Source organism: Macaca thibetana, chromosome 3, assembly GCF_024542745.1.
Source record: "Macaca thibetana thibetana isolate TM-01 chromosome 3, ASM2454274v1, whole genome shotgun sequence".
Lineage (NCBI taxonomy): Eukaryota > Metazoa > Chordata > Mammalia > Primates > Cercopithecidae > Macaca > Macaca thibetana.
The window spans coordinates 141,804,515-141,831,231 of NC_065580.1; the positions used below are offsets into that span (position 1 = coordinate 141,804,515).

Below are 26,717 nucleotides of genomic sequence, written 5' to 3' on the forward strand. Positions count from 1 at the left end.
TTCTTGCGCCTGTCCAGGCACTGCCAATCGAGCGCGGAGTCCCGCCGCTCCGCTAGTCCCGGCTAGCCGCCAGCCGAACGCCGGCCTAGTCTCGCCGGAAACCTGAAACGAGCCGCGTGTGTCGGCGACGCGGGCTGCGCTTGCGCGTCAGGGGAGAGGGTGCCCCTTGGGAGAGCCGGGTACGTCGCGGGGACCGGGTAGAGAGCCCCGTCGGAGTGCACTGCGCCGGACACTTCAAGTGAGTTCTTGTGTGATCCTCGCAGGAACCCCGGGATCCGGGCAGAGACACGCCAGAGGGGAAGGAAGTGCCCGAACCAGGATTGGAGCCAGGGGCGTCCGAGGAGGGAAACTGAGGCTGCAAAAGTCTGTGTGGAGAGGGGTCGGCGTTGGCCTGAGGGTCCGGGTAGGCGTCTGAGGAGGGGCGGGTCTCTCCGAAGAAGGACGGCCGCAGCGTGTCTCTAATTCAGGGTTTTTTCTTTTCTCGCTAGGTGGCCCAGGCTGGAGTACAGCGGTACGATCATAGCTCACTGCAGCTTCAACTTCTCAGGCTCAAGCGATCCTCCCACCTCAGCCTCTTGAGTAGCTGCACCACCACGCTTGGCTAATTTTTAAATTTTTATTTTTAATTTTTGTGGAGATGAGGGCCTTGCTATGTTGCCCAGGCTGGTCTTGAACTCCTAGCCCCAAGCCCCAAGCGATCGACTTGCCTGGGCCTCCCAAAGTGCTGGGATTACAGGCATGAGCCACTGTATGGTCTAATTCAGGGTTTTCTAACCAGGGTGGGGTGATGAAATTGTATAGGAACAAAATGACACCCCTATTTTCTCTGTGAAATTTAGCATTTCCTTTCCCAATTGCTGGAGCAGCCTTAGCAGTGCCTGAAACTGTGTCATAATTTCAAGTTGGGGTGAGTGTAAATGATAGTTCCAGATAAGAGTTTGCAGGGCCAGGCGTGATGGCTCACACCCGTCACTCCAGCACTTTAGGAGGCCGAGGCAGGAGGATCACTTGAGGTCAGGAGTTCAAGACCAGGCTGGACAGCATGGCAAAACCCCGTCTCTACTAAAAATATAAAAATTAGTCGGGAGTGGTGGTGCGTGCCTGTAATCCCAGCTACTTGGGAGGCTGAGGCATGAGCATCGCTTGAACCCGGGAGGCAGAGGTTGCATTGAGCCGAGATGGCACCACCCCACTCCAGCCTGGCGACAGAGTGAGACTCAAAAAAAAAAAACAGTTTGTGCAGCACCTACAAGGTGGTATCTTAAGCTGTCACTTACATGCGTTACTGCTTTGAAATTATTGTAGGGTCTTGTTATTTAATGCATTGAAAATAAGCATCTATGCTAGTATAGCAGAAATTTGTTTTTAAAGCATTTTGATGCCATTTCAATATCATTGCTTTTTGTTTTGTAATTCTGTGTATTGTAATTAATGCACATAAGGCAGGGCATGGAGGCTTACGCCTGCAATCCCAACACTTTGGGAGACCAAGGCTGGAGGATTGCTTGAGGCCAGGAGTACTAGACCAGCCTGACAACATAGGGAGACTACATCTCTACAAAAAATTAGCTGGGTATGGTGGTGTGCACCAGTAGTGCTAGTTAATTGGGAGGCTGAGGTAGGAGGATCACTTGAGCCCAGAAGTTGGAGGTTGCAGTGATTGTGCGTTTGCCACTGTGCCGTCGCACTCCAGCCTGGGCAACATGAAGACCCCATTCCCATAAAAAGAAAATTACATAAACACCATGCTTGTAAGAAGGAGTGGCAGGGCTTGCCAGATGCAGAATGATAAAGGCCCCCTGCACTAGTTTCACAAAGGTGCTAGTCAGGAGAGTCTGTCCATACGTTACATGGACCTGAGTTCTAAGCCAGCCCAGGCCAAACTGGCCAGTCTCACCCACTGCACTGCTGCAGGACCCCAGCAAGTCTCTCCCCTTGCTGGGCCTAGTTTTTTGTTTGTTGTCGTTGTTGGTTTTTTTGAGACAGAGTCTTGCTGTGTTGCTCAGGCTGGAGTGCAATGGCGCTTTCTTGGCTCACTGCAACCTCTGCCTCCCACATTCAAGTGATTCTCCTGCCTCAGCCTCCCGAGTAGCTGGGATTACAGGGACATGCTGTCATGCCCAGCTAATTTTTGTATTTTTAGTAGAGATGGGGTTCACCATGTCAGGCTGGTCTCGAACTCCTGACCTCAGGTGATCCACCCACCTTTGCCTCCCAAAGTTCCTGGATTACAGGCGTGAGCCACCGCTCCTGGCCTGCTGGGCCTAGTTTTTAATCTGTTCAATCTGCCATCACTTGTGAGACTTTTCCAATGGCAACCTTCTAATATAACCAGACTTCAAAATATTTTAGGCTGGGCATGGTGGCTCATTCCTGTAATCCCAGTGCTTTGGGAGGTCAAGGTGAGAGGATTGCTTGAGTCCAGGAGTTCGAGACCAGCCTGGGCACACAGCAAGACCCCGTCTCGACCAAAAAATGAAATTAGGCATGGTGGCACGCACCTGTCGTTCCAGCTACTCAGGAGGCTGAAATGGGAGGATCGCTTGAGCACAGGAGGGTGAGGTTGCAGTGAGCTATGTCTGACCTGAACCTAGGCTTTCTAACCTTTGGGCCCATACTTCTTATTTTATTTATTATTATTATTATTTTTCTGATACAGAGTCTCACTGTGTCACTCAGGCTGGAGCGCAGTGGCGTGATCTCAGCTCACTGCAAGCTCGGTCTCCTGGGTTCAAGTGATTCTCCTACCTCAGACTCCTGAGTAGCTGGGATTAGACATGTAGCACCACATCCAGCTCATTTTTTTTCTATTTTTAGTACAGATAGAGTTTCACCAGGCTGGTCTTGAACTGATCTGCCCACCTTGGCCTCCCAAAGTGCTGGGAGTACAGGCATGAGCCACCGTTCCTGGCCTGTTCTTTTTTTTTGTTCGTTTGTTTGGTTGGTTTGGTTTTGTTTTTTTGAGACAGAGTCTCACTTTGTCACCCGGCTGGAGTATGGTGGCGCAATCTCAGCTCACTGCAAGCTCCATCTCCCGGGTTCCAGTGATTCTCCTGACTCAGTCTCCTGAGTAGCTGGGATTACAGGCGCACCTGGCTGTAAAAACCACCATGCCTGGCTAATTTTTGTATTTTTCATAGTGACAGGGTTTTACCATGTTGGCCAGGCTGGTCTCAAACTCCTGACCTCAAGTGATATGCTGGCCCCGACCTCCCCAAGTCCTGGGATTACACGCATGAGCCATCGCGCCCAGCCTGGGCCCATACTTCTAAGCACTTCTTTCTTTCTGCCTTTTGTGACTAGGAACTGAGTTGACTCTCTTACTTTTCCTGATATATTCCAGGCCCTGGAGGGACCGGAAAGCCAGAAATGAACCTCATGAGACTCACTAGACTGTTCTCCAGGGCCCGCCCCATGGGACTGTTCGTCCTGCAACACCTGGATCCCTGTAGCGCCAGGTGGGCGGGAGGCAGGGAGGGGCTGATGCGGCCAGTGTGGGCAGCCTTCAGCAGCTCCTCCTCTCAGCTGCCCCTCGGCCAGGAGCACCCGGAGAACACGGGCAGCCTGGGCTCTGACCCGAGCCACTCCAACTCCGCGGCCATGCAGGAAGAAGACGAGGAGGAGGAGGAGAGTTTTGGGACCCTCTCTGACAAATACTCCTCCCGGAGACTATTCCACAAATCCACAGCCCAGTTCCATAACCTGCGGTTCAGGGAACAGAGAGAGGAGCCAGAGGAACCGGAGCCCAAATTATGGCAAGGCCGGAGAAACACCCCGTACTGGTACTTCTTGCAGTGCAAACGCCTGATCAAGGAAGGGAAGGTGAGGGGCGCTTTGGTTCTGCGGCTCCTGGCTTCTTACCCCTGGCAGCTCAGTGTTTTGCAAGGGGTCGCCTGACCTTCCCAGCCTCTAAGTTTTGGGCCTACCCTGTGAACTACCAGCCTTATGGCTGTAAGTATCACTGCCCTTTGCCATCCTCCGCCACAGTTTTATTTTATTGTATTTTTTTTTTTATAGAGATGGAGGTTGCACTGAGCTGATCTTACCACTGGACTCCAGCCTGAGTCACAGAGCAAGAATCTGTCTCAAAAAAAAAAAAAAAAAAGGAAAAGTGAATCCTCCACACCCTTCTGGCACTCCCTGCTTTACGTTTTTTTTTTGTTGTTAAGACAGGATCTCACTCTGTCGCCCAGGCTATAGTACAGCGGAACGATCTTGGCTCACTGCAGCCTCTGCCTCCTGGGGAATTCAAGCGATTCTCCTGCCTCAGTGTCCCAAGTAGCTGGGATTACAGGCATGTGCCACCACGCCTGGCCGATTTTTGTATTTTTAGTAGAGATGGGGTTTCTCCGTGTTGGCCAGACCTCAGGTGATCTGCCCGCCTTGGTCTCCTGAAATGCTGGGACTACAAGCATGAGCCATTACACCCTGCCCCTGCTTTAGTTTTGTTTGTAGCACCTGTCATCACTTGATATGTTGTATGTCTTTCTTATCCCATTTCATGTCTGTCTTTTTGTTTTTTTTTTTTTTTTTGAGACAGAGTCTTGCTCTGTCACCCAGGCCGGAGTGCAGTGGTATAATCTTGGCTCACTGTAGCCTCTGCCTCCCAGGTTCAAGCAATTCTCCTGCCTTAGCCTTCCAAGTAGCTGGGATTACAGCTGCGCGCCACCATACCTGGCTAATTTTTGTATTTTTAGTAGAGACGGGGTTTCACCATGTTGGCCAGGCTGGTCTTGAACTCCTGACCTTGTGATCTGCCCGCTTCAGACTCCCAAAGTGCTGGGGTTACAGATGTGAGCCACCGCGCCCGGCCTCATGTCTGACTTTCCACACTGGAACATGAGCTCCAAGAAGGAGCGCCCTCTTGTTCCCAGCTATATCTGCAGTGGATAGACCTTGTCTGGCTCATTGAAGCACTCAGTAATTATTGTTTGAATGAATAGATGAAAATAATGAAGGAATAAAGGAACGAACTGAGGCTTTACCGGGGAAATGTTGTGAGGGAAGGGAAGAGGCAGAGACAGCCGGGGGCCCAGGGGGTTTGCAGTCACCCAGGGCCGCTGTCCTGCACTGTCTCAGGAGCGTCCCTCAGCCTCAGCCTCCCTCTCTCTGCCGAGAGTCTCTGGGGCAGTTCTGAGCCCCTGCCCTGTTGCCTCTTCCCTGCAGCTGGTCGAAGCGCTGGACCTGTTTGAGAGGCAGATGCTGAAGGAGGAGCGACTGCAGCCCATGGAGAGCAACTACACGGTGCTGATCGGGGGCTGCGGGCGGGTCGGCTACCTGAAGAAGGCCTTCAAGCTCTACAACCAGGTGTGTGTGAGCGCGGGGCAGCAGGGGCAAGGCTCTGAAAAGCTGGGGGCGGATCCCGAGTGTGCTGCTTGCTAGTGCTTTACACTGGGCAGGTGACTTCACCTCCCTGGCCTCAGTCACCTCCTTAAAATGATGGTGATTGTGGGTGATAAACGAGATGATGTGGAAAGCCCTCTAGCACCTGTCTGGACTGCAGCGGTCCCCATGTTCCCTTTCTTTTTCCCTTCAAAAAAAAAAAAAGAGAGACAGAGGTAGCCTCACTCTATCGCCTAGGCTGGAGTGCAATCATAGCTCACTGCAGCCCCCAACTCCTTGGCTCAAGAGTTCCTCCTGCCTCAGCCTCGTCAGTAGCTGTGAGTACAGGTGTGTAGCACCATATCTGTCTAATTCTTAAATTTTTTGTAGAGGTGGGATTGTGCTGTGTTGTCCAGGCAGGTCTCTAACCCCAGCCACCCGCCTTGGCCTCCCAAAGTGCTGGGATTATAGGCCACAGCCCAGCCACTGCATCTGCGCCTCTTTTTTTTTTTTTTTTTTTTTTTTTTCCTGGAGACGGAGTCTCGCTCTGTCGCCCAGGCTGGAGTACAGTGGTGTGACTTCGGCTCACTGGAACCTCCGCCTCCGGGGCTCAAGCGATTCTCATGCCTCGGCCTCCCGAGTAGCTGGGACTACAGGCACACATGCCACCACGCCCGGCTCATTTTTTTGTATTTTTAGTAGAGACAGCATTTCACCTTGTTGACCAGGCTGGTCTCGAACTCCTGACCTCAAGTGATCCACCCACCTCGGCCTCCCAAAGTGCTGGGATTACAGGCAAGAGCCACTGCGCCTGGCTGATTACATCCACTTTAAAAAACTATTAGTTTTGGCCGGGTGTGGTGGCTCACGCCTGTAATCCCACCACTTTGGGAGGCCAAAGTGGGCAGATTATGAGGTCAAGAGATTGAGACCATCCTGGCCAACATGATGATACCCTGTCTCTACTGAAAATACAGAAATTAACCAGGTATGGTGGCACGCACACGTAGTCCCAGCTACTCGGGAGGCTGAGGCAGGAGAATCACTTGAACCCAGGAGGTAGAGGTTGTAGTGAGCCGAGATCATGCCACTGCACTCCAGCCTGGTGACAGACTGAGACTCCATCTCAAACAAACAAAAAAAAATATTTTTATTGTTTTTATTTATTTTACTTTATTTTATTTATTTTTTTGAGACGGGAGTCTTGGCTCTGTCAGCCTGGCTGGAGTGCAGTGGCACAACCTCGGCTCACTGCAACCTCCACCTCCCAGGTTCAAGCAATTCTCCTGCCTCAGCTTCCCGAGCAGCTGGGATTACAGGCGCCCACCACCACGCCTGGCTAATTTTTTTGTATTTTTTATAGAAGACGGGGTTTCGCCATGTTGGCTGGGCTGGTCTCGAACTCCTGACCTCAGATGTGATCTGCCCCCCTCAGCCTTCCAAAGTGCTGGGATTATAGGCGTGAGCCACAGCACCCAGCCTTGTTACTGTTTTTGGTAACTCACCTGCAGTGTGTCTGCCTTCTCGAGTGTCAGCTCAGTAAGGACAGGCTGTGCCCACTCTGCTAACCCCAGGGCTGGTGCTGGGCGGGTAGCGAGTTGTCAGTGCACCTCTGTGGAGTGCAGCAATACACACAGAGCCTACATCATCCTCAAAGTAGGGACTGCCATCTTTGCTTTTCAGATAAGGAAACTGAGGCACAGAGAGATGAAAGGACATGTCCAAGGCCACCCCACTTGAATGCACCAGGGCTGAGATTTGAGCCCCAAATGGCCTGACTCTAGCAGGGTTCTTTTTGCCACTGAGCCGCCTGTCGCCTGCCCTCAACCAGATGACCCTTCTCTGGGCATTTGCAAGTGCTAGGCTTCACCAGGGATTGTCAACCCTGAGCACCTGCCTTAGTCCCCCAGAGGCTCAATAAGCTGAGTGTCACTCACCTCCGGGGCTTGTGACTCACCAGATGAGGTGGCCCTGAGAATGTGCATTGTGCCAGTGGTTCGGGGCCACCCCTAGAGCACTGCAGTGCACCCTCCCACTTGCCACAGGCATCCCTGGTTTCAAGGTGATGGTGTCATCCCCATTTTCACAAGGAAGCGCTGACTTGCCCAGGAACCCTCAGGTAGTAAGCACTATAGCCCCTTTTCCCCTTGACTGGGTGGCCTGAAGGTGGGGCATCAGGAAGACCTTGCTGCCAGGACCCCAGGCCTGGAGTGGGCTGACAGGTGCCCAGGGCAGGATAGCTTCTGTTTGGTACATATGGGGGTGTGGGCTCAGTTTTCAGTGTCCCTTCAATGTGTCTGAGTTTGGAGAGCTGGGCACTGATGTGTCCCATGGCTCTGCCTTAGAGCCTGGCCTGGTGTATGCAGTAATGGGGTCCTCTCCAGCCTCAGCCTCCTCTGGGGCGGCTGCTCACCTGTGCGTCCAGCTGATCCCAGGCCACCACTGAGCTGCTTCCATCTCCACAGATGAAAAAGCGGGACCTGGAGCCCTCAGATGCCACCTACACGGCCCTGTTCAACGTCTGTGCCGAGTCCCCCTGGAAGGACTCGGCTCTGCAGAGCGCCCTGAAGCTCCGGCAGCAGCTGCAGGCCAAAAACATCGAACTCAACTTGAAAACGTACCACGCGCTGCTGAAGATGGCTGCCAAGTGTGCAGACCTTAGAATGTGCCTTGATGTGTTCAAGGTGGGGGGCTTCACCTGCCATCCTGCTCCCCATTGTGGGGCTGGTACCATGTGGCGGGGGCGGGGCTGTGGTGTCTGTCTCTCCTCGTGCAGGAAGGCTCAGAGAGGGTGAGACAGCCAGTACTGGGCACTGGGGTTCACAGACAGATCTGATGAGACCCTGCTGGAGGTTGTGTGTGCCGCTGTGTGCTGTGTCCTGCTTTGTGCACTCGAGGGAAGGCTTCCTAGAAGGGGTGTTCTCTATCCGAGTGTAGAGACAGGGTCTTGTTATGTTATGTTGCCCAGGCTGGTCTCAAAACTCCTGGCCTCAAGTCATCCTCCTGCTTTGGCCTCCCAATGTGCTCGGATTACAGACATGAGCCATCACGCCCAGCCTGCTGCAGGTTCTCAATGGGACCTCTTTGTTCCCTCCCCCAGGAAATCATCCACAAAGGGCACATTGTCACAGAGGAGACTTTCAGTTTCCTGCTCATGGGCTGCATCCAAGACAAGAAGACGGGCTTCCGGTACGCCCTCCAGGTATGTCCCTCCCACCCCACCTTCCTGCCCTGCTTCCCTGGTGCAAGAGGTGCAAAATGGTGATCCTGTGAGCACCCATGATGGCCCTGTGCTGAGTATTTTTATATTTGTGCTCTTTTTTGAAAACCCAGCAGCCACTGTAGCCTCTGTTCTACAGATGGTAGGGAGAGGAGGCCCTTAGAGGCGCAATGAGGGTGGCCCCCGCCTCTCCCACCTTGCTTTGCAGTAGGCTCAGCCCCTCTAAACTCACCTTCCCTGAAAGCCTGCCGAACACTCACCTGAGGACTTGTTCAACCCTCCCACAGCCCGCTAGCACTTCTGCAGGTGCAACCGAGGAGTCATTCATTCATTTATTTATTTTGAGATGGAGTCTTACTCTCGCCCAGGCTGGAGTGCAATGGCGTGATCTCAGCCTCCTGCAACCTCTGCCTCCTGGGTTCAAGTGATACTCCTGCCTCAGCCTCCTGAGTAGCTGGGATTATAGGTGCATGCCACCACGCCCAGCTAATTTTGTATTTTTAGTATAGGCAGGGTTTCACCATGTTGACCAAGCTGGTCTTGAACTCGTGGCCTCATGTGATCTGCCCACCTGGGCCTCCCAAAGTGCTGGGATTACAGACGTGAACCACAGCTCCCGGCTGGAAAGCTTTTTTAAAATTATTTATTTATTTTTTTGAGATAGAGTCTTGCTCTGTCACCCAGGATGGAGTGCAATGGCGCGATCTCGGCTCACTGCAGGCTCCTCCTCCCGGGTTCACGCCATTCTCCTGCCTCAGCCTCCCAAGTGGCTGGGACTACAGGCGCCCGCCACCACATCCGGCTAATTTTTCGTATTTTTAATAGAGATGGGGTTTCACCGTGTTAGCCAGGATGGTCTCAATCTCCTGACCTCATGATCCACCCGCCTCAGCCTCCTAAAGTGCTGGGATTACAGGTGTGAGCCACCACGCCTGGCCTATTTTTTTGAGGCAGGGTCTTGCTATTTTGCTCAGTCTTGTCTGGAACTCCTGCTCTCAAGGGATCCTCCCATCTAAAACTCCTGGGGCACTGGGATTCCGGGTGTGAGTCCTGCGCCCAGCTGCTGAACAGGAGCACTGAGCTGACGTTTGTCCTCCCTGGCAGGTGTGGCGGCTGATGCTGAGTCTGGGGCTACAGCCGAGCCGGGACAGCTACAACCTGCTGTTGGCAGCAGCTCGGGACTGTGGCCTAGGGGACCCCCAGGTAGCCTCAGAGCTGCTTCTGAAGCCCAGTGAGGAGGCAACCGTGCTTCAGCCCCCAGTGGGCAGGCAGCGACCAAGGAGGACAGCCCAGGCCAAGGCAGGCAACCGTATGTCAGCTGTGCTGCACGTGGAGGCCCTGGAGAGGCAGCTGTTTCTGGAACCTTCTCAGGCACTTGGGCCTCCAGAGCCTCAGGAAGCCAGAGTGCCCGGCAAGGCCCAGCCAGAGGTGGAAACCAAGGCAGAGCCCAGCCACACAGTGGCCCTGCCCCCTGTGGCCCTGAAGCCACCTCCCGTGGAGCTGGAAGTCAATCTCCTGACCCCTGGGGCCGTTCCCCCCACCGTGGTCTCCTTTGGAACAGTGAGCACCCCAGCTGACAGGCTGGCCTTAATAGGGGGCCTGGAGGGCTTCCTGAGCAAGATGGCAGAGCATAGGCAGCAGCCTGACATCAGGACCCTCACGCTACTGGCCGAGGTGGTGGAGTCCGGGAGTCCTGCGGAGTCTTTGCTGCTGGCCCTCCTGGACAAACACCAGGTGGAGGCCGACCTGACATTCTTTAACACGCTGGTGAGAAAGAAGAGCAAGCTGGGAGACCTGGAGGGGGCCAAGGCGCTGTTGCCAGTCCTGGCGAAGAGGGGCCTTGTCCCCAACCTGCAGACATTCTGCAACCTGGCTATCGGGTGCCACAGGCCGAAGGATGGTCTGCAGCTGCTGACAGACATGAAGGTGAGTGGACCTGGGCCTGGGCAGGACGCCCGTGGTCCTGAGGAGCACTCTGCAGCTCAGGAGGAAAGTTTGGGGGAGCAGGGGTCCCTCAAGCCCCCCACTTGGATGAACTGTGCATAGGGGCAAAGAGAGTGGGGTTGATGAGCTTCTGGTGTAGAATGGTCTTCGGTCCCATTTTGGGGGAAGCAGACCCCGGAGAGTGCTTCAGGGCTGGGCGTAGAGATGCACGGACGTTCCCGTCTGGAAGAAGGTGGTCGTGGGGTGACACTGAGGGCTGGGGACAGGCCTCGGCCCCAACACTCTAGAGGTATGGCAGGGATTCTCAGAATTCCTGGGGAGCCGTGGGTGGTTTTCAAAGCCCCTGAGATCTCCTGTGCCTCCCACCTAGCCCCCATTGGAAGTGCTGAGTGGATTTCATCCGACCACAGCAGAGGCTGCGTCCTGCGTTGTCGGGGTCCCCCGGGTCCATCACCCTCGGGCTGTTTTCCTGGACCCTGCCGTGCTCACCTAGCCAAGACTCACGCTTTTCTAGGCTGACCACCACCTGGTGACCATGCATCATGGGGAAACCCACCCCAGGGAGCGAGGAGGTGGTGTCTGCCGCATCATTTTCTGCCTGAGTCGGTCGGTGTCTGAGAGCAGCACGGGCGTCCTTTTCCGCAGCTTCTTTAGGGCTGAGCAGAAGGGCTGGGCTTGGCTTTCCTGCTGGAGAGGGACATTCAGCGCATCGTTGCTGCCAGGTTTGCCTTGCTGGCTGTGGCCGCTGGTCCCAGGAGCCAGCTTGATTGACAGAGGGTGGGAGCTGCTGGGTCCCAATGGCTGCCATCATCTTGCTGATTCTATGATGTCCCTGTGTTCTAGAAGTCCCAGGTGACCCCCAACACTCACATCTACAGCGCCCTCATCAACGCGGCCGTCAGGAAGCTGGACTACACCTATCTCATCAACATCTTGAAAGACATGAAGCAGAACAGGGTCCCAGTGAACGAAGTGGTCATCCGCCAGCTGGAGTTTGCAGCCCAGTACCCTCCGACCTTTGACCGGGTGTGTGCCCCAAGCTCAAGCTCATCAGCTCCTTCACCATTTCTAACCCCTGCCACCACCCAACCCTGGTTCTGGCCCTTGGGATTGTGTTCTCATGCTTGAAACTGTCCAGCAGCTTCTCTTAGGAGCAGTCCCTAAGTCTGTAGACCACAGCCTGAGTCCCTGTCCACATGGCTCATCTCAAGTCTCAGGCCAGCCTTCCCTTTGCTGCCTCTGTCCATCCCAGTGGCTTTCCGTCAGTTCCCAAAGGCCACCAGCCTCTTGCCTGCCTCGGGATTGGTGTTCCCGCTGCCTTGGGTGACACCCACTTTCGTGTGGTGGGCTCTTTCTCCTGGAGGTCTCTGCTTACGTGGCTCTCAGAGATGCCCAGCTGGCTGCTGCTCTGACCTGGGGTGAAAGTCTCCCCTCCCCCAGCTCTATTCCTTTATGCCGTGTCCTATAGTCTCAGGTCACATGCTCATGGGCAGCCCTGGCCTTCCCTGTATCAGGCTTCTGGAGGCAGAGGCTGTCTGCTGTGCTCATCTGGGTCCCCAGCACCTGCACATTGCCAGTTACTCCAAACAGGTTATTGCTTGCTCAGGGACTGGACAGGCAGTGAAGTGGCATTGTTATCTGGGGTGAATCACTGAGATTTGTTGTCTTACTCCATGGAAATCAAGGATGTGGACACAAAGAGTGAGGTTAACAGTGGCTCATGCCTGTAATCCCAGCACTTTGGGAGGCCAAGGTGGGTGGATCACAAAGTCAGGAGATTTAGACCATCCTGGCCAACATGGTGAAACCCCATCTTTACTAAAAATACAAAAATTAGCTGGGCGTGGTGGCGCGTGCCTGTAATCCCAGCTACTCAGCTGAGGCAGGAGAATTGCTTGAACCAGCTGAGATTGCGCCACTGCACTCCAGCCTGGCTACAGAGCAAGATTCCTTCTCTTTTTTTTTGTTTTTTTTTGAGACAAAGTCTCGCTCTGTCGCCCAGGCTGGAATGCAATGGTAGGTTCTAGGCTCACTGCAACCTCCACCTCCTGGAATCAAGTGATTCTCCTGCCTCAGCCTCCCAAGTAGCTGGGATTACAGGCGCCCGCCACCACACCTAGCTAATTTTTGTATTTTTAGTAGAGACGGGGTTTCACCATGTTGGCCAGGCTGGTCTCGAACCCCTGACCTCGTGATCCACCCGCCTTGGCTTCCCAAAGTGCTGGGATTACAGGCGTGACCCACTGCATCTGGTGACTCTGTCTCAAAAAAAAGAAAAAAGAAAAAAAAGAGTGAGGTTAAGGCCGGGCACTGTGGCTCACACCTGTAATCCCAGCACTTTGGGAGGCCAAGGCGGGTGGATCACCTGAGGTCAGGAGTTTGAGACCAGCCTGACCAACGTGGTGAAACCCTGTCTCTACTAAAAATACAAAAATTAGTTGGGTAGTGGCGGGCACCTGTAATCCCAGCTACTCAGGAGGCACAAGAATCACTTGAACCCAAGAGGCAGAGGTTGCAGTGAGCCAAGATCGTGCCACTGCACTCCAGCCTGGGTGATAGATGGAGACTCGGTCTCAAAAACAGGAAAAAAAAAAGAGGTTAAGAGCTGAAGTTTAATAGGTGAAAGAGAAGAGCTCTTGCCTGGCGCTGTGGCTCATGCCTGTAATCCCAGCACTTTGGGAGGCTGAGGCAGGCAGATCATGAGGTCAGGAGATTGAGACCATCCTGGCTAACACGGTGAAACCCTGTCTCTAATATAAAAAATTAGCTGGGCATGGTGGCAGGCGCCTGTAGTCCCAGCTACTTGGGAGACTGAGGCAGGCGAATGGCATGAACCCGGGAGGTAGAGCTTGCAGTGAGCCAAAATCGCACCACTGCACTCCAGCCTGGGCGACCGAGCGAGACTCCGTCTCAAAAAAAAAAAAAAAAACCTCTCTGCAGAGCAGAGGTGCCAGAGAAATGGGTTGCTGCTTCCACCATGAAATGCAGAGGTTTTGTAGATGAGCTTGAGGAGGTGGTGTCTGATTTACAAAGGACACAAAAGATTGGTTGGACCAGGTGTGCCATTTACATAGCTTGTATAAAAGCTGGCGCCCACCCTAACCTTTTATTATGCCAAAGGTTTCCAGCACCATGTTGCCTGGTTCTTTATTGTACACATGGCGACAAAAGAAGGGAAGATGGGGCCCCCATCTTGAACAAAGCTGGCTCCCAGGTAGCCTTTTTCTATTGGCACAGCTGCCAGCATATACCCCTGCAAACTTCCAGCTTGCTTATCTATGTCTGCAGCTTGACTTTTCAGGCTGCTCTTTGTTAGAAAAGAAATTATTTGGAGGCTGCTTTATATTAAAAGGGAAATTTGCCAAGGACTCTGTTGCCCTTATTATCTGCCCAAATAATTTCTTTCTGCCTCCTGTATCAGCAGGAGCAGGGCAGAGTCATGGAATCTGCTTTGTTACAGCCACAGCCTCTTCCTGCTGTTCTGAGGATATCAGGCTCTGGGGTTTTGGCTTTTGGGTCCATCGAGCCACACTCTGTGCTGAGCACCTCCGGAGCGTCCAGAGCCACTGTGGCTTGGAGCACAACCCGGATGGGACGGAGACCAGTAAATGGGCAGGGACACACACAGCCAGAAGGTGCAGAGTCAGGAATGCCGTGCAGGTGTCACACCTGAATGCCATTTTGAGGGCTTCCTACAAATGGGTGGGACAGCAGTGGAGATTGTGCCTGGCTGAAGGCATAGCTGGGCATTTTTAAACTGTGTGTCTGTGCTTTAAACTGTTGGTTGCGAGCCTTTTCTCATTGATTCCAGGGTTTTTATACATATATACACACATACACACACACACACACACACATATTCTGGATACTGGTTTTTTGTTGATTACATGTGCATATCTTCCTAGTGGATTGTCTCTTCCCGCTAGCGTAGGGCTCACTAGGGGTTCAACTCCACAGTCACAAGACTATCACAGGCCTAAAGCATATCGTATTTAAGTCACAGACAGATGTCCCCGACTTAAAGATGGTTCTACACAGGATTTTTCAACTTTGCAATAGTTTTATCAGGATGTAACTCTGTAAGGATCGACTTTGTGAAGGGTTAGTTTCTACTGAATGTATGTCACTTTTGCATAATTATGAAGTCAGGACCCTCTGCTGTGTTGCCAGCAATAGATGCATTTTCCTTTTGTTTTTATGAGATGGAGTCTCACTCTGTCACCCAGGCTGGGGTGCAGTGACGCTATCTTGGCTCACTGCAACCTCTGCCGCCCAAGTTCAAGCAATTTTCCTGCCTCAGCTTCCCGAGTAGCTGGGATTACAGGCGCCTGCCACCACGCCCGACTGATTTTTGTATTTTTTTTTTTTTTTTTTAGTAGAGATGGGGTTTCACCATCTGGGCCAGGCTGTCTTGAACTCCTGACCTCGTGATCCACCCACCCCACCCTCCCAAAGTGCTGGGATTACAGGTGTGAGCCCCCGTGCTGTTCCGAATTTTTTCTTTTTTTAAAAAGAGACAGAATCACTCTGTTGCCCAGGCTGGAGTGCAGTGGCACGATCATGGCTCACTGTAGCCTTGACCTCCCAGGCTTAAGCAGTCCTCCCACCTTAGCCACCTGAGGAGCTGGGACTATAGGCATGTACCACCATACCCAGCTAATCTTTTAGACAGGGTTTCACTATATTGCCTCAACTGTCTGGAACTCCTGAGCTCATGTAATCCACCTGCCTCGGCTTCCCAAAGCACTGGGATTACAGGAGTGAGCCACCATGCCCAGCCAGATTGATTTTTGATTTACGGTGGGTTTTGGGGGGTGGAACCATGGTGTCAGGAGCATCTGTACTCATATTCCCTCACGATGGTGGCCTTGTTTATATTCGTGATTCTGTTGAGTTTTGCTTTCTGTGCTTTCAGGCTCTAGCCGGCACCTTAAGGTTTAGAATTGTTCAGTCTTTTGAGTCAAACCTTTCCTTTTCTTTTTTGAGATGGAGTCTTGCTTTGTCGCCCAAGCTGGAGTGCAGTGCTGTGATTTCAGCTCACTGCAACCTCCGCCTCCCGGGTTCAAGCCATTCTCCTGCCTTAACCTCCCAGGTAGCTGGGGGCTACAGGCATGTACCGCCACATCCAGCATTTTTAGTAGAGACAGGGTTTCACCATGCTGGCCAGGCTGGTCTCGAACTCCTGACCTCAAGTGATCTGCCGCCTCGGCCTCCCAAAGTGCTGGGATTACAGACGTGAGCCACCGCACCCGGCCAAACCTTTTGTCATCGTGTGGTAGTAGCTGTATGTCAGATAGTACTTTTTGGCTTTTTTTTTTTTTTTTTTTTTTTTTTTTTTTTTATATTCCCCCGCCAGCTCTCTGTTTCTGTCTGGTGCGTGTTTTCTTTTTTCCCCCTATCTCCATGGAGCCTATCTCGGCAGTGTTGAGATGATGGTCAGAGGGAGGTGGCTTTGAGGGGGAGGGGCTCGGCAGGCTGTGGAGGCAGGTGGGACCCAGTGATTCTAGCTTGGGGGCGTAGGGTATTAAGTGCGGATGGAGGAGCACAGCAGTGCCGGTTTGGGAAGAACGCTGTTAGGCAGATGGCTCTGGGCCTGCCCCAGGGTACCCAGCTGGGACCTGTTTCTCTGAAGTAAGCTACTCCCATAGTGCATGTTCACAGCTTTTCTGCCCTGTCCCCTGCAGCCACCTGGAAGGGAAAATGGCAGCTACCAGCTTCCCTGAGGCCTGAGCCAGCTGCCGAGGTTTGGGATTAGCTGTAGGTAACAGGAGTGATTCTAGCTTCGCTTTTGTAATTCCAGTACCAAGGGAGGAACACCTACCTGGCGAAGATTGACGGGTTCCGAGCCTATTACAAGCAGTGGTTGACAGTGATGCCCGCAGAGGAAACCCTGCACCCCTGGCAGAAGTTCCGGACCAAGCCCCAGGAGGACCAGGACACTGGCAAGGAGGCTGATGTGGACGGATGTGCCCTGGGGGGCAGGTGATGGGAGCACAGCTGAACAGCGTGCTTAGCCCTCAGTGCTCTGTGGGAGCCCCAGGACAAGTGAGCTGGTGTCACCTCCTGCCTGGGGGAAGAGCCAGGCCCTGAGGAACAGCTGCAGTGTGTCACGGGTGTTGGTGTGAGGACACATGCTAGGCCCAAGGTGCCTGCACTCCCGGCAGGTCCAAGGGCAGCTCCAGCCACTTTCGCATGTCACCTTGGGTCTTCCAGCTCCAGTACCTTTGCGTGTCACCTCACACACCACAAGGGGACTGGGGCATCTGGTCCCTGGGGCCTGGTGCCGCCCTGCCGGGTTCCACAGGCCAATGCTCTGAAAGAATAGACGTGGGGCCCGAGAGGTTTAAAGATTTTATTTTTACAAATCACAGCTGATGGACAGCGAAGCCTTCCCCGTAGAGACCCGTGCTCCAACTTGGGCCTGGGGCACTGCTCGCTGCTCCCAGGAAGGGGGTGGCGCCACAGGCAGGAACCTGCGAAGTCCAGAGTCCAGGGTGGAGAGCGCTAGCCTCAGCCAGAGCAGCCACGGCAGCCACAGTGTGTGCACTCGATGATGCGGCCCTGCAATGGAGGAGGACATTGAGATGATGCCACTGCGCCACACTCGTCCCTGCACGCTCACATACGTGGCAACCCTCTGCCACCATGCCGTATAGGGACACACCTCAGAAACCCTTCTGTGACAGCTCTAGAAGGAAAATTTGGCTCCCTCATGAACGTGGAAAGAGCTGCTATTGATACCAAGGTTACATCTGTATGTGTAGTTATAATACGTTATGCAAATCCAACACACGTTTGCCAATCAAGAAAAAGAAATCGGTGTGAATGAGTCTCGTTATTCCCCTAAGTGAGCATGACAGACGCTGCAATAAGCAGAGGTGGCTCTGCTACTGTTTGGGGACTTCAGGGCAGCCTCTGGGCTGGGACACTCTGGTGGGGAAGAGGGCAGGAGGCTATGCACTTGAGTTACACCCTTCTGGCCCAGAGCCCTCCAGAAATAAGCGTCTTGTCCCCCAGGCCTGGTGCGGCCCAATGCTTGGCTGGCCAGAAAGCCCTAGAACAGTGGCTTGTGTTTATTTTACTTTTTCAGTTCTTTTTTTGGAGGAGCAAGACCGTAGTTTAAGTAAACAGGATCCTCTGATGAAACCCAGGTAAGTCTACAGCAGGCTATTTTGGCCACTGGGTTGAAGCAGCACCCCAGTCCACCAGCCCCCCGACCTGGATCCCTTGTGGAATGTGGGCACTCAGGGGAGGGGTGGCTTCTGCCACTCTGCCACCCCTCCCTGCCTCCATCAGAAAACCAACACCCTAGTCTTTCCTCGGGGAGGCGGCCCTTGCTTGCCCCCACTGCTCAGTACACAAGTCCTCAGATCCAGCCGCAGCTCTCCATTGTCTCACTGCAGCATGAAGGGACCTGTGTGAAGAGGCACCTGTGTGGAGCTGGGGACAAGAAGGCCAGGCTGGCAGATGGGCCGTGGGGCCTGATCTCCCAGCTGGGCCAACAACTGTGTGCCGAGGCCACAGCTGCCTTTCAGAGGGGCCTGGGGCCGGATAGAGCTCAGCTCCTGTCCCTCAGCACCACTCCTGAGGTGCCTGGCCTAGGAGTGGTACTTGGAACAGAAAGTTCTGAAAGAAGAAATAGTGGGCTGGGCGCAGTAGCTCATGCCTGTAATCCCAGCACTTTGGGAGGCTGAGGCGGGCAGATCACCTGAGGTTGGGGGTTCAAGATCAGCCTGACCAACATGGAGAAACCCCGTCTCTACTAAAAATACAAAATTAGCCAGGCATGGTGGCAGGCGCCTGTAATCCCAGCTACTCCGGAGGCTGAGGCAGGAGAATCATTTGAACCCAGGAGGCAGAAGTTGCAGTGAGTCAAGATGGCGCTGCTGCACTCCAGCCTGGGCGACAGAGCAAGACTCCGTCTCGGGGGGCGGGGGGAAAAACAGTGATGATAATGCTAAAGTATCACTGTGAGGACTGAGGGAAAGGGACAGGAACTCAGTGGCCACCCTTCCCTGATGTCACCCTGCCACCATCTCGGGATCAGGGCTCCTCACTACCATTTCCTAAGTGAGGAAAGGGGTTCAGTAATTTGCCCAAAGGTGGAGTTGAGATTGGCCCCAGACCTAACAGAGACACTCACAGCCACACGCTGCCTCACACGGATTCCTGAACAAAGGGACCCACTCCCGCGAGGGAGAGCCAGCAGGACATTCAGAGACAAAACGACATTCCAGCCCAACCAAATATCGTAAGATCCCTTGGAGTCGACTAGAGCTTTTGAGCTGAAAATAACATCAAGCGTGTGTGTCAGACATTACCACTTCCAGCTTGCTTTTGGGCACACGGCAGATGCAGTTCGTCCCGAAGTTGGTGTCCCTTGTCTGAATGCACCGCAGGCAGCACAAGTTCTCATACCCTTGCTTTTTCCATTTTGCAATCAGGTTTTTGTCTGCATAGCCTTCTTTAATACAATATTCATAGAGTTCTGTCAAAAAGATGGGGAAAGAGCATCAGACCATGGTCTAAAAACCTTCCCCACCCTTGATCAAAAAGAGCATTCAGGCTGGGTGCAGTGGCTCATGCCTGCAATCCAAGCACTTTGGGAGGCCGAGGCAGGCGGATCACCTGAGGTCAGGAGTTCCAGACCAGCCTGGCCAACATGGTGAAACCCCGTCTCTACTAAAAATACAAAAGTTAACTGGGCGTGATGGCAGGCACTTGTAATCCCAGCTACTCAGGAGGCTGAGGCAGGAGAATCGCTTGAACCCAGGAGGCAGAGGTGGTATTGACCTGAGGTCATGCCACTGGACTCCAGCCTGGGTGACAGAGTGAAACTCCATCTCAAAAAAAAAAAAAAAAAAAAAAAAGCATTCAGTATTGCAGTGGGACAGTCCTTGGAGGAGGAACCAAAAACAAGTATTTAGGCCAGGCAAGGTGGCGTAATCCCAGCACTTCTGGAAGCCAACGCCAGAGCATCACTTGAGTTAAACCAGCCTGGGCAACATAGCAAGGGTCCATCTCTACAAAAAATTTAAAAATTAGCTGGGTGGGGTGGTGCACACCTGTAGTCCCAGCTACTCGGGAGGTTGAGGTGAGAGGATCCCTTGAGCCCAGAAGGTTGAGGCTGCAGTGAGCCATGATTGTACCACTACACTCCAGCCTGGGGAACAGAGCAAGACCCTGTTTCATTTAAAAAAAAAAAAAAAAAAAGCCAACAGTGGTGGCTCATGCCTGTAATTCCAGCACTTTGGGAGGCCGAGTCGGGTAGATCACCTGAGGTCAGGGGTTCGAGACCAGGCTGACCAATATGGTAAACCCCATCTTCACTAAATATACAAAAATTGGCCAGGTGTTGTGGCGGGTGCCTGTAATCCCAGTTACTTGGGAGCTGAGACAGGAGAATCGCTTGTACCCAGGAGGCAGAGCTTGCAGTGAGCCAAGATCGTGCCACTGCACTCTAGGCCTGGGTGACAGAGTGAGACACCATCTCAAAAAAAAACCACACACACACACACACACACAAAACTCAGCCAACATTGGCTCCCCTTTATTTTTAGTGATAAGAAAAACCATGACTTGCAGAAGTTGTGAGAATAAGGATTGTAGTTAGCTCAGTAACTCCAAAAGTGACTCGAGTTTGAAAGGCCAAGAGAGACTAATTACCTCTGCTGATGGCTTTCCGCTTGTAAAAGAGGTCAAAGATGTAGCGGGTTTTCTGGTGGTGGATCCTGAAGATGGGCCACAGAGATTCCACTTTCCTTTTTCCCTCATGCGGTTCTGTTTCAGCTGGGGAGAAACAAAGTGTGTGTTTGGGGGAACAGGGTCAGTCTGCGCAGGATTTTCTTTTTGTAAATAACTAGTGATAATGAATAAATACTACTTTATACCCACTAGGACAACTATAATCAAAACTATGGCACAATAACAAGTGTTGGCAAGGAAGTGGAGAAATTGGAAGTCTCCTACCTTCCTGGTTGGAATGTAAAATGGTGGAACCACTGCAGAAAAGAGTTAGGTGGCTCCTCAAGAAGTTAAACAGGGCTGGCTGGACTCGGACTCGGTGGCTCACACCTGTAATCCCAGCACTTTGGGAGGCTGAGATGGGCAGATCACTTGAGGTCAGGAGTCTGAGACCAGCCCGTTCAACATGGTGAAACCCCATCTCTACTAAAAATACAAAAGAATTAGCAGGGTATGATGGTGCGTGCCTGTAATCCCATCTACTTGGGAGGCTGAGGTGGGAGAATCGTTTGAACCCTGAGGGGGAGGATGCGGTATCAAAAAAAAAAAAAAAAAAAAAAACAGGGAATGAAGTTAGGTACTGATGTATTCTACAACACAGATGAACCTTGAAACATAAAATTGACTGTGGCAATGGTCACACAACTTTGTGAATATACTAAAAACCCCTTAATTGGATAATTCAACAGGATGACTTTCATAGTATATGATTAGTATCTCAATAAAGCTGTTATTTAATAAAAATAAGCCATTGGGCATTTTGGGAGGCCAAGGTCAGCAGATCATGAGGTCAGGAGATCGAGATCAGCCTGACCAACATGGTGAAACCCCATCACTACTAAAAATTTAAAAATTAGCCAGGCGTGGTAGTGCACGCTTGTAATCCCAGTTTCTCAGGAGGCTGAGGCAGGAGAATTGCCTGAACTCGGGAGGTGGAGGTTGCAATGAGCAGAGATCACACCACTGCACTCCAGCCTAGACAACAGTGTGAGATTCCATCTCAAAAAATAAATAAATAAATAAAAAGTAAGCTAAGTAATTTAAACATACTTGTTTTAAATTAAAAATGTCTATTTTTGGATCCTTTTGTAATTCATGAGTGTGATTGGGTGTTCACATCCATGTGTGAGACATGCCACTCTCAAACTTTGTCACAATGTTGGCACATTACCTGTGTGACACGAAAAAAAGTCTTTTTAATTACAGAATTAGAAAACATAGATTTTTAAAAAGATCATTCAATGGTAACTTCTGTTAAAAGGTTAGTCCCGGCTGGGCACGGTGGCTCACGCCTGTAATCCCAGCACTTTGGGAGGCCAAGGTGGATGGATCACTTGAGGTCAGGAGTTCGAGAACAGCCTGGCCAACATGGCGAAACACTGTCTCTACTAAAAATACAAAAATTATCTGGGCATGGTGGCACATGCCTATAATCCCAGTTACTCAGGAGGCTGAGGCACGAGAAGTGCTTGAACCCAGGAAGCAGAGGTTGCAGTGAGCTGAGATTATGCCACTGCACTCCAGCCTGGATAACAGATGACCCTGTCTCAAAAAAAAAAAAAAGCCAAAAAACCAACCTTGGTCCCTATGCTTTCAGATCTAGTTCTACAGCATAGTAATTTCTCAAGATAATTCTAGGCCCACAGATGGGCATCCTAATCATCCTGAAGGCACCTCTAATTTCATCTCCCAGCCAAAGTCCTTTAGGGCTGAGGAAAAGCCAAATAAACTAGACCAGTCTACAGGTTCTCAGCGAAGTGGCCGCAGGAGAAGCTGACCCTTCAACACATGCAGGATCAAGTGGCACTCATACTCGCCACAAGGCAGTTCTCTCTTAGCAATCAGAAGTTCATCTTTGTCTATGACCTCCTCAGTTTTTAGGGAAGAACAGACGGGCGAGGAGTGGTCAAGAAGACTATGCCTCCCTGTCTCCAGCTTTTAAGCCATTCAATTACCTAGGTATTACAATTCAGCTCAACAAACAGAATGCTGTGATCCAAGCAGAAAAGCAGGAAGTAAAGATTCAGCGGGTGCACATGTAAGACGTGACTTGCTCCTCCTTGGCCTCTGCCATGATTGTGAGGCCTCTCCAGTCGCGTGGAACGGAAAGTCCATTAAATCTCGTTCTTTTGTAAATTGCTTAGTCTCAGGTATGTCTATCAGTAGCATGAAAACAGACTAACACACCCCCATCTCTACGAAAAATTAGCCAAGCGCAGGCCGGGCGCGGTGGCTCACTCCTGTAATCCCAGCACTTTGGGAGGCCGAGGTGGGTGGATCACGAGGTCAGGAGATAGAGACCATCCTGGTTTAGACAGTGAAACCCCGTCTCTACTAAAAATACAAAAAATTAGCCAGGCGTGGTGGCGGGCGCCTGTAGTCTCAGCTACTCAGGAGGGTGAGGCAGGAGAAAGGCATGAACCCGGGAGGCGGAGCTTGCAATGAGCTGAGATCGTGCCACTGCACTCCAGCCTGGGTGACAGAGCGAGACTCCGTCTCAAAAAAAAGAAAAATTAGCCAAGCGCAGCAGTGGATGCCTGTAGTCCCAGCTGCTTGGAAGGCTGAGGTGGGTGGATCACCTGAACCTGGGAGGTGGAGGCTTCAGTGAGCTGTGACTGAACCACTGCACTCCAGCCTGGGCAACAAGGTGAGACCATCTCAAAACAAAAACAAAAAGAAGAAAAACAGAACAAAGAATACTTTTTTCTGGAGATAAAGAATATCTGAACACAAAGTAAGGTTCCTCCTCCCCTCAAAAGTCACCCTTTAGAAAATGAAGTTAATTTACTTTCAAAGACTTGCAAAATCTTTTCTATTCCTGCACGCTCCCATTTCCTTTATTTTGATAAAAAGCTGTTTGGGGAAGAAATCTCTCAGCCCAGAATGACCATGATTACTGCAACAGGCCCATCCAAATCTAAATCGCAAAGCAAGTTCTGAGTATTTAATAGAAGGTATCTGGAAACAACAGGTTTTTTAAGAAGGGGCAAAGTAATTTAACACTGCTTTAATTTAGTAATTACTGCTGGAAGCACGACCTCATAATAACCATGATTAGGTTAGTTACAAGCAAGCATTTCAAAAGTTACTTTAAAAAGTAACTTCAGCCAGGTGTAGTGGCTCATACCTGTAATCCCATCACTTTGGGAGGCCAAGGTGGGTGGATCACTTGAGGCCAGGAGTTGGAGACCAGCCTGGCCAACATGGAGAAACCCCATCTCTACTAAAAAAACAAAAATTAGCCGGGCGTGGTGGCGCGTGCCTGTAATCCAAACTACTCGAGAGGCTGAGGCAGGAGAATTGCTTGAACACGGGAGGCAGAGATTGCAGTGAGCCGAGATCACGCCACTGCACTGCAGCCTGGAAGACAGAGCAAGACTCCATCTCAAAAAAAAAAAGTAAATTGGTTAAGTAGTCACACTGTGATCATTTAAGGCAAACAGATGCTTGTGGCTTCAGATAAAATTTCCAATTTCCAAAGACAGCATAGGACATGGGTTCACAAAGCAGGTTCACACGCCATTTACACGGAAGTGACAGAAAACAGATGCTGCAAAGACTAATCAATGAGACTGAAAAGGAATAGCACTTCCAAGTAAATATATTTTGTATGATTTTAAATATACATCTAACCAAAATAGTAAATAACTATAGGTAGACTATAAAAGTCCATAACCTTTTATATTCAAATTGGAAAAAAAAAAAAAAAAAGGCTTTTTGAGGACCTTTTCATTAACGTTATCTTATTTTTGGGCACTTTCCATGAGTTCATAAGCAAACACAACAGCTCAGTGTTAGTAGACCACCCTCTTTTTATATTTGCATTTATGCCTGTCCCCTGGGGGCATCTAAGCCTTTGACCCTTGGACCCAGCCCACCCAGACAGGAACTCCCCTACTCACCTTCTCTCATCTTTTGATCTAATTCATCCAGCGTTGGCTCAATCAACTCCCAGCCATCTGGGGGTGCTTTCCGGCTTCTTTTGACTTTAGGCATTTTCCTTCCACCGGATAATTTGCAAAGATCTGGGGGGAAAAAATGAATTGGTTTCTGAGTCTCAAATCACCAAAGGCCTTTGTCAGTCATTATTTTAGTACAGGCTGACTTCCTTGAGTCTGCACAAGGTCACAGCTATGGGACAGGGCTCAGCACCCAGACTGTGTTCAAATCCTGGCTCTGCTACTTACCCGCTGTGATCTTCAGAAAGGTACTTAACCTTCCTAAGTCTCTGTTTCCTCATCTGTAAAATGGGGATAATGGAAGCTACCTTATGTGGTCATTGCAAAGACTTCATTATAATTGTATCTATCATGCCTGGTGGATAATGTATGCCTAAGAGACATTTGCTGTTGTCATTAGCTAACTTCAGCTACAAGCTTAACCCTATACTGGAAGTTGGGAACACAGAACAAATAGTTAAGGCACAGCCTCTGCCCCTTAAAAGGTGACATTTTAGCAAAAAGACAGACAAGAGAAAAAGCAATTACAATAGAGTATAAGGAGGGCTGTGACTCAGGGAGCCATGGGGGTGAGTATTTAAAAAGGCAAAGATGGAAGGCCAGGCGCGGTGGCTCATGCCTGTAATTCTGGTCTTGGCCAGCACTTTGGGAGGCTGAAGTGGGAGGTTCGCTTGAGCCCAGGAATTTGAGATCAGCCTGAGCAATGAGGTGAAACACTGTCTCTACAAAAAAAAAAAAAAAAAAAAAAACAAATTAACTGAGCACAGCAGTGGATGCCTGTGATCTGAGCTACAAGGAAGGCTGAGGCAAGAGGATCACTTGAGCCCAGGAGGTTGAAAGGCTGCAGTGAGCCATGTCACACTACTGCACTCCAGCCTAAGTGACAGAGTGCGACTATGTCTCAATAAGAAACAAAACGAAACAAAACATAAAATAAAAAGGGAACGATGGTTGTAAAATCAAAGTACCTTAGGATGTGCTTCCCAAGAGTATAGATAGCAGAAAGATCTCTGGTCTCTGCAGTTGCAGGCTTGGATTCTTGTCCAGCTCTAAAAAATTAGTCTGTGACTTTGAGGTCACTTTCCCTCTCTGGTCCTCGGTTTCATCTGTAAAATGAGGGCAGTGGATCAGACCTTTGCCAAGGTCTCTTTCACACCAAGCAACATATTCCATAAAGACACGTCAGGTAGTTCCCATATAAGAGGCCAATCCAAATCTAAATAGCAAAGCGTTTTTCAAACCACACAGCATTTCCTTGTTGCCAGAGAGAACTCAGGTTAAGTATTTACCTTTCAGCATAACAGATTCATCTCTCTCAAATTCATTCAGTCACTCCCTTCTGTATCTAAGAAATCCCCCCACAGAGCCTCCTCTCATGAACTCTCTAAAACAACCATATAGATGAGGAATCAAACTCTAGAAGGTAGACTCAGGGTCACACAGTTGGGAATTTGCAAAGCCTGACTCTGGAGGGCCCCTGACTCCCAAATCAGCGGTCTTCGCACTAGTCTCCCCTACGCTGAAGCTTGATATAGGTGAGTTCTGGTCTCGGCCCCAAGGCGCATAGCCTGTGACGAGAGAATGATCGCTTTTCTATGACCCAGGGAAATTCGAGGGCCCTGATCCAGCCCGGGAGTCAGACGAGGACTCCCCGAGGTGGAAATGGTAGGCGGTAACCAGATCGAGGAGAAAAGAGGAGGTAGGAGGTAATCAGATCGAGAAGAAAGATGTGCCGGGAGGTGTAAGAGAGAGAGCGGCGCCCGGGGAAGGAGGGCAGGAGGAGCGAAGAAAGATATTAGTGCGGGATTGTGATGAAAACTCATAAAAAGGACAGCATCTGAACCTGGCTTAGAAAAACAATCAGTATTTAGACAGAAGACGTTCCTACCAGAGAAAACGGCGTGAGAATCCTAGAAGAAAACCCCCAAATCTACCGCCCCTCAGAAGAATGAACGGGGGCGCCGCCTCCTCTCGGGACTCTCTCCGACCTCAAGGTCCAAAGCCCGAACACAACCTAGTGGCTGGCTGAGAGTCCAGCTACTCAGATCGCCCTCCAGGACGGTGCAGACCACTGATCTCCCGCCTCGGCCGTTGCCAAGGTAATCGAGAACAGAGAGAAAACACCTACCGGACCCTACGGTACCTTGGGTAGCTGCTTCTCGACTGACGGCTTCCGCTCCTCAGGCGAGCTCTGAGACATGAGGTCCTCGCGGAGCCCCGCCCATCCCGCGCGGAGATTGCGTCATCTTAGGTGTCCTCAGCAATGCCTGTATAGAATTCCAGAGTCGCTGTTGCCTTTTGCCCTCATTTCCGGTGAGTGTCCGGCAGGGCCACGCGTCTCCCCGAACGGAGAGACTGGGGGCGTTGTTGCCTGGCAGCGCGCGGGCAAGCCTGGACTCAGGCGGCGCACAGGACAGTCCGACTCCGTGCGGAGCCCTCCCTGAGGTCCGGGTCCTTGCGGCCACTGCGGCCACTGAGGTGGGGGCGGCGGCGGCGGGGACTGGGCCGGGCGGAAGAAGTCGAGCCCA

The 26,717-nt window shown here is 51.5% G+C and overlaps 4 protein-coding genes and 1 non-coding gene across 8 annotated transcripts in view; 3 read left to right on the top strand and 2 right to left on the bottom strand.

Annotated features, from left to right (window-relative positions):
• The window catches only part of ZNF394 (zinc finger protein 394), a 103,083-nt gene that overhangs the window by 68,324 nt on the left and 8,042 nt on the right, over positions 1-26,717 (top strand). The gene's annotated exons all lie outside the window — the stretch shown is intronic.
• ZNF789 (zinc finger protein 789) overlaps positions 1-26,717 on the bottom strand; it is a 102,573-nt gene that overhangs the window by 52,271 nt on the left and 23,585 nt on the right. The gene's annotated exons all lie outside the window — the stretch shown is intronic.
• PTCD1 (pentatricopeptide repeat domain 1) lies at positions 3-17,312 on the top strand. Its single transcript, XM_050783971.1, has 8 exons — positions 3-238; positions 3,344-3,822; positions 5,167-5,307; positions 7,788-8,006; positions 8,423-8,524; positions 9,647-10,468; positions 11,330-11,512; positions 16,287-17,312. Exons 2-8 carry the CDS (start codon positions 3,370-3,372, stop codon positions 16,470-16,472), a joined length of 2,106 nt encoding a protein of 701 aa, XP_050639928.1. The 5' UTR covers positions 3-238; positions 3,344-3,369; the 3' UTR covers positions 16,473-17,312.
• BUD31 (BUD31 homolog) lies at positions 16,822-26,716 on the bottom strand. Of its 4 annotated transcripts, none has more exons than XM_050784171.1 (6): positions 26,318-26,716; positions 25,158-25,295; positions 24,133-24,255; positions 20,153-20,275; positions 18,808-18,974; positions 16,822-17,047 (listed from the first exon to the last, which is right to left on the bottom strand). In XM_050784171.1, exons 3-6 carry the CDS (start codon positions 24,224-24,226, stop codon positions 16,997-16,999), a joined length of 435 nt encoding a protein of 144 aa, XP_050640128.1. In that variant the 5' UTR covers positions 24,227-24,255; positions 25,158-25,295; positions 26,318-26,716; the 3' UTR covers positions 16,822-16,996. The 4 variants fall into 4 exon arrangements, with proteins under 4 accessions (XP_050640128.1, XP_050640130.1, XP_050640129.1 ...); XM_050784173.1 differs by having other exon boundaries at positions 26,333-26,669; XM_050784172.1 differs by having other exon boundaries at positions 26,078-26,354.
• LOC126951870 (small nucleolar RNA U13) lies at positions 21,311-21,411 on the top strand. The gene has a single exon (XR_007724713.1). It is a non-coding gene; the product is annotated as a small nucleolar RNA U13 (small nucleolar RNA).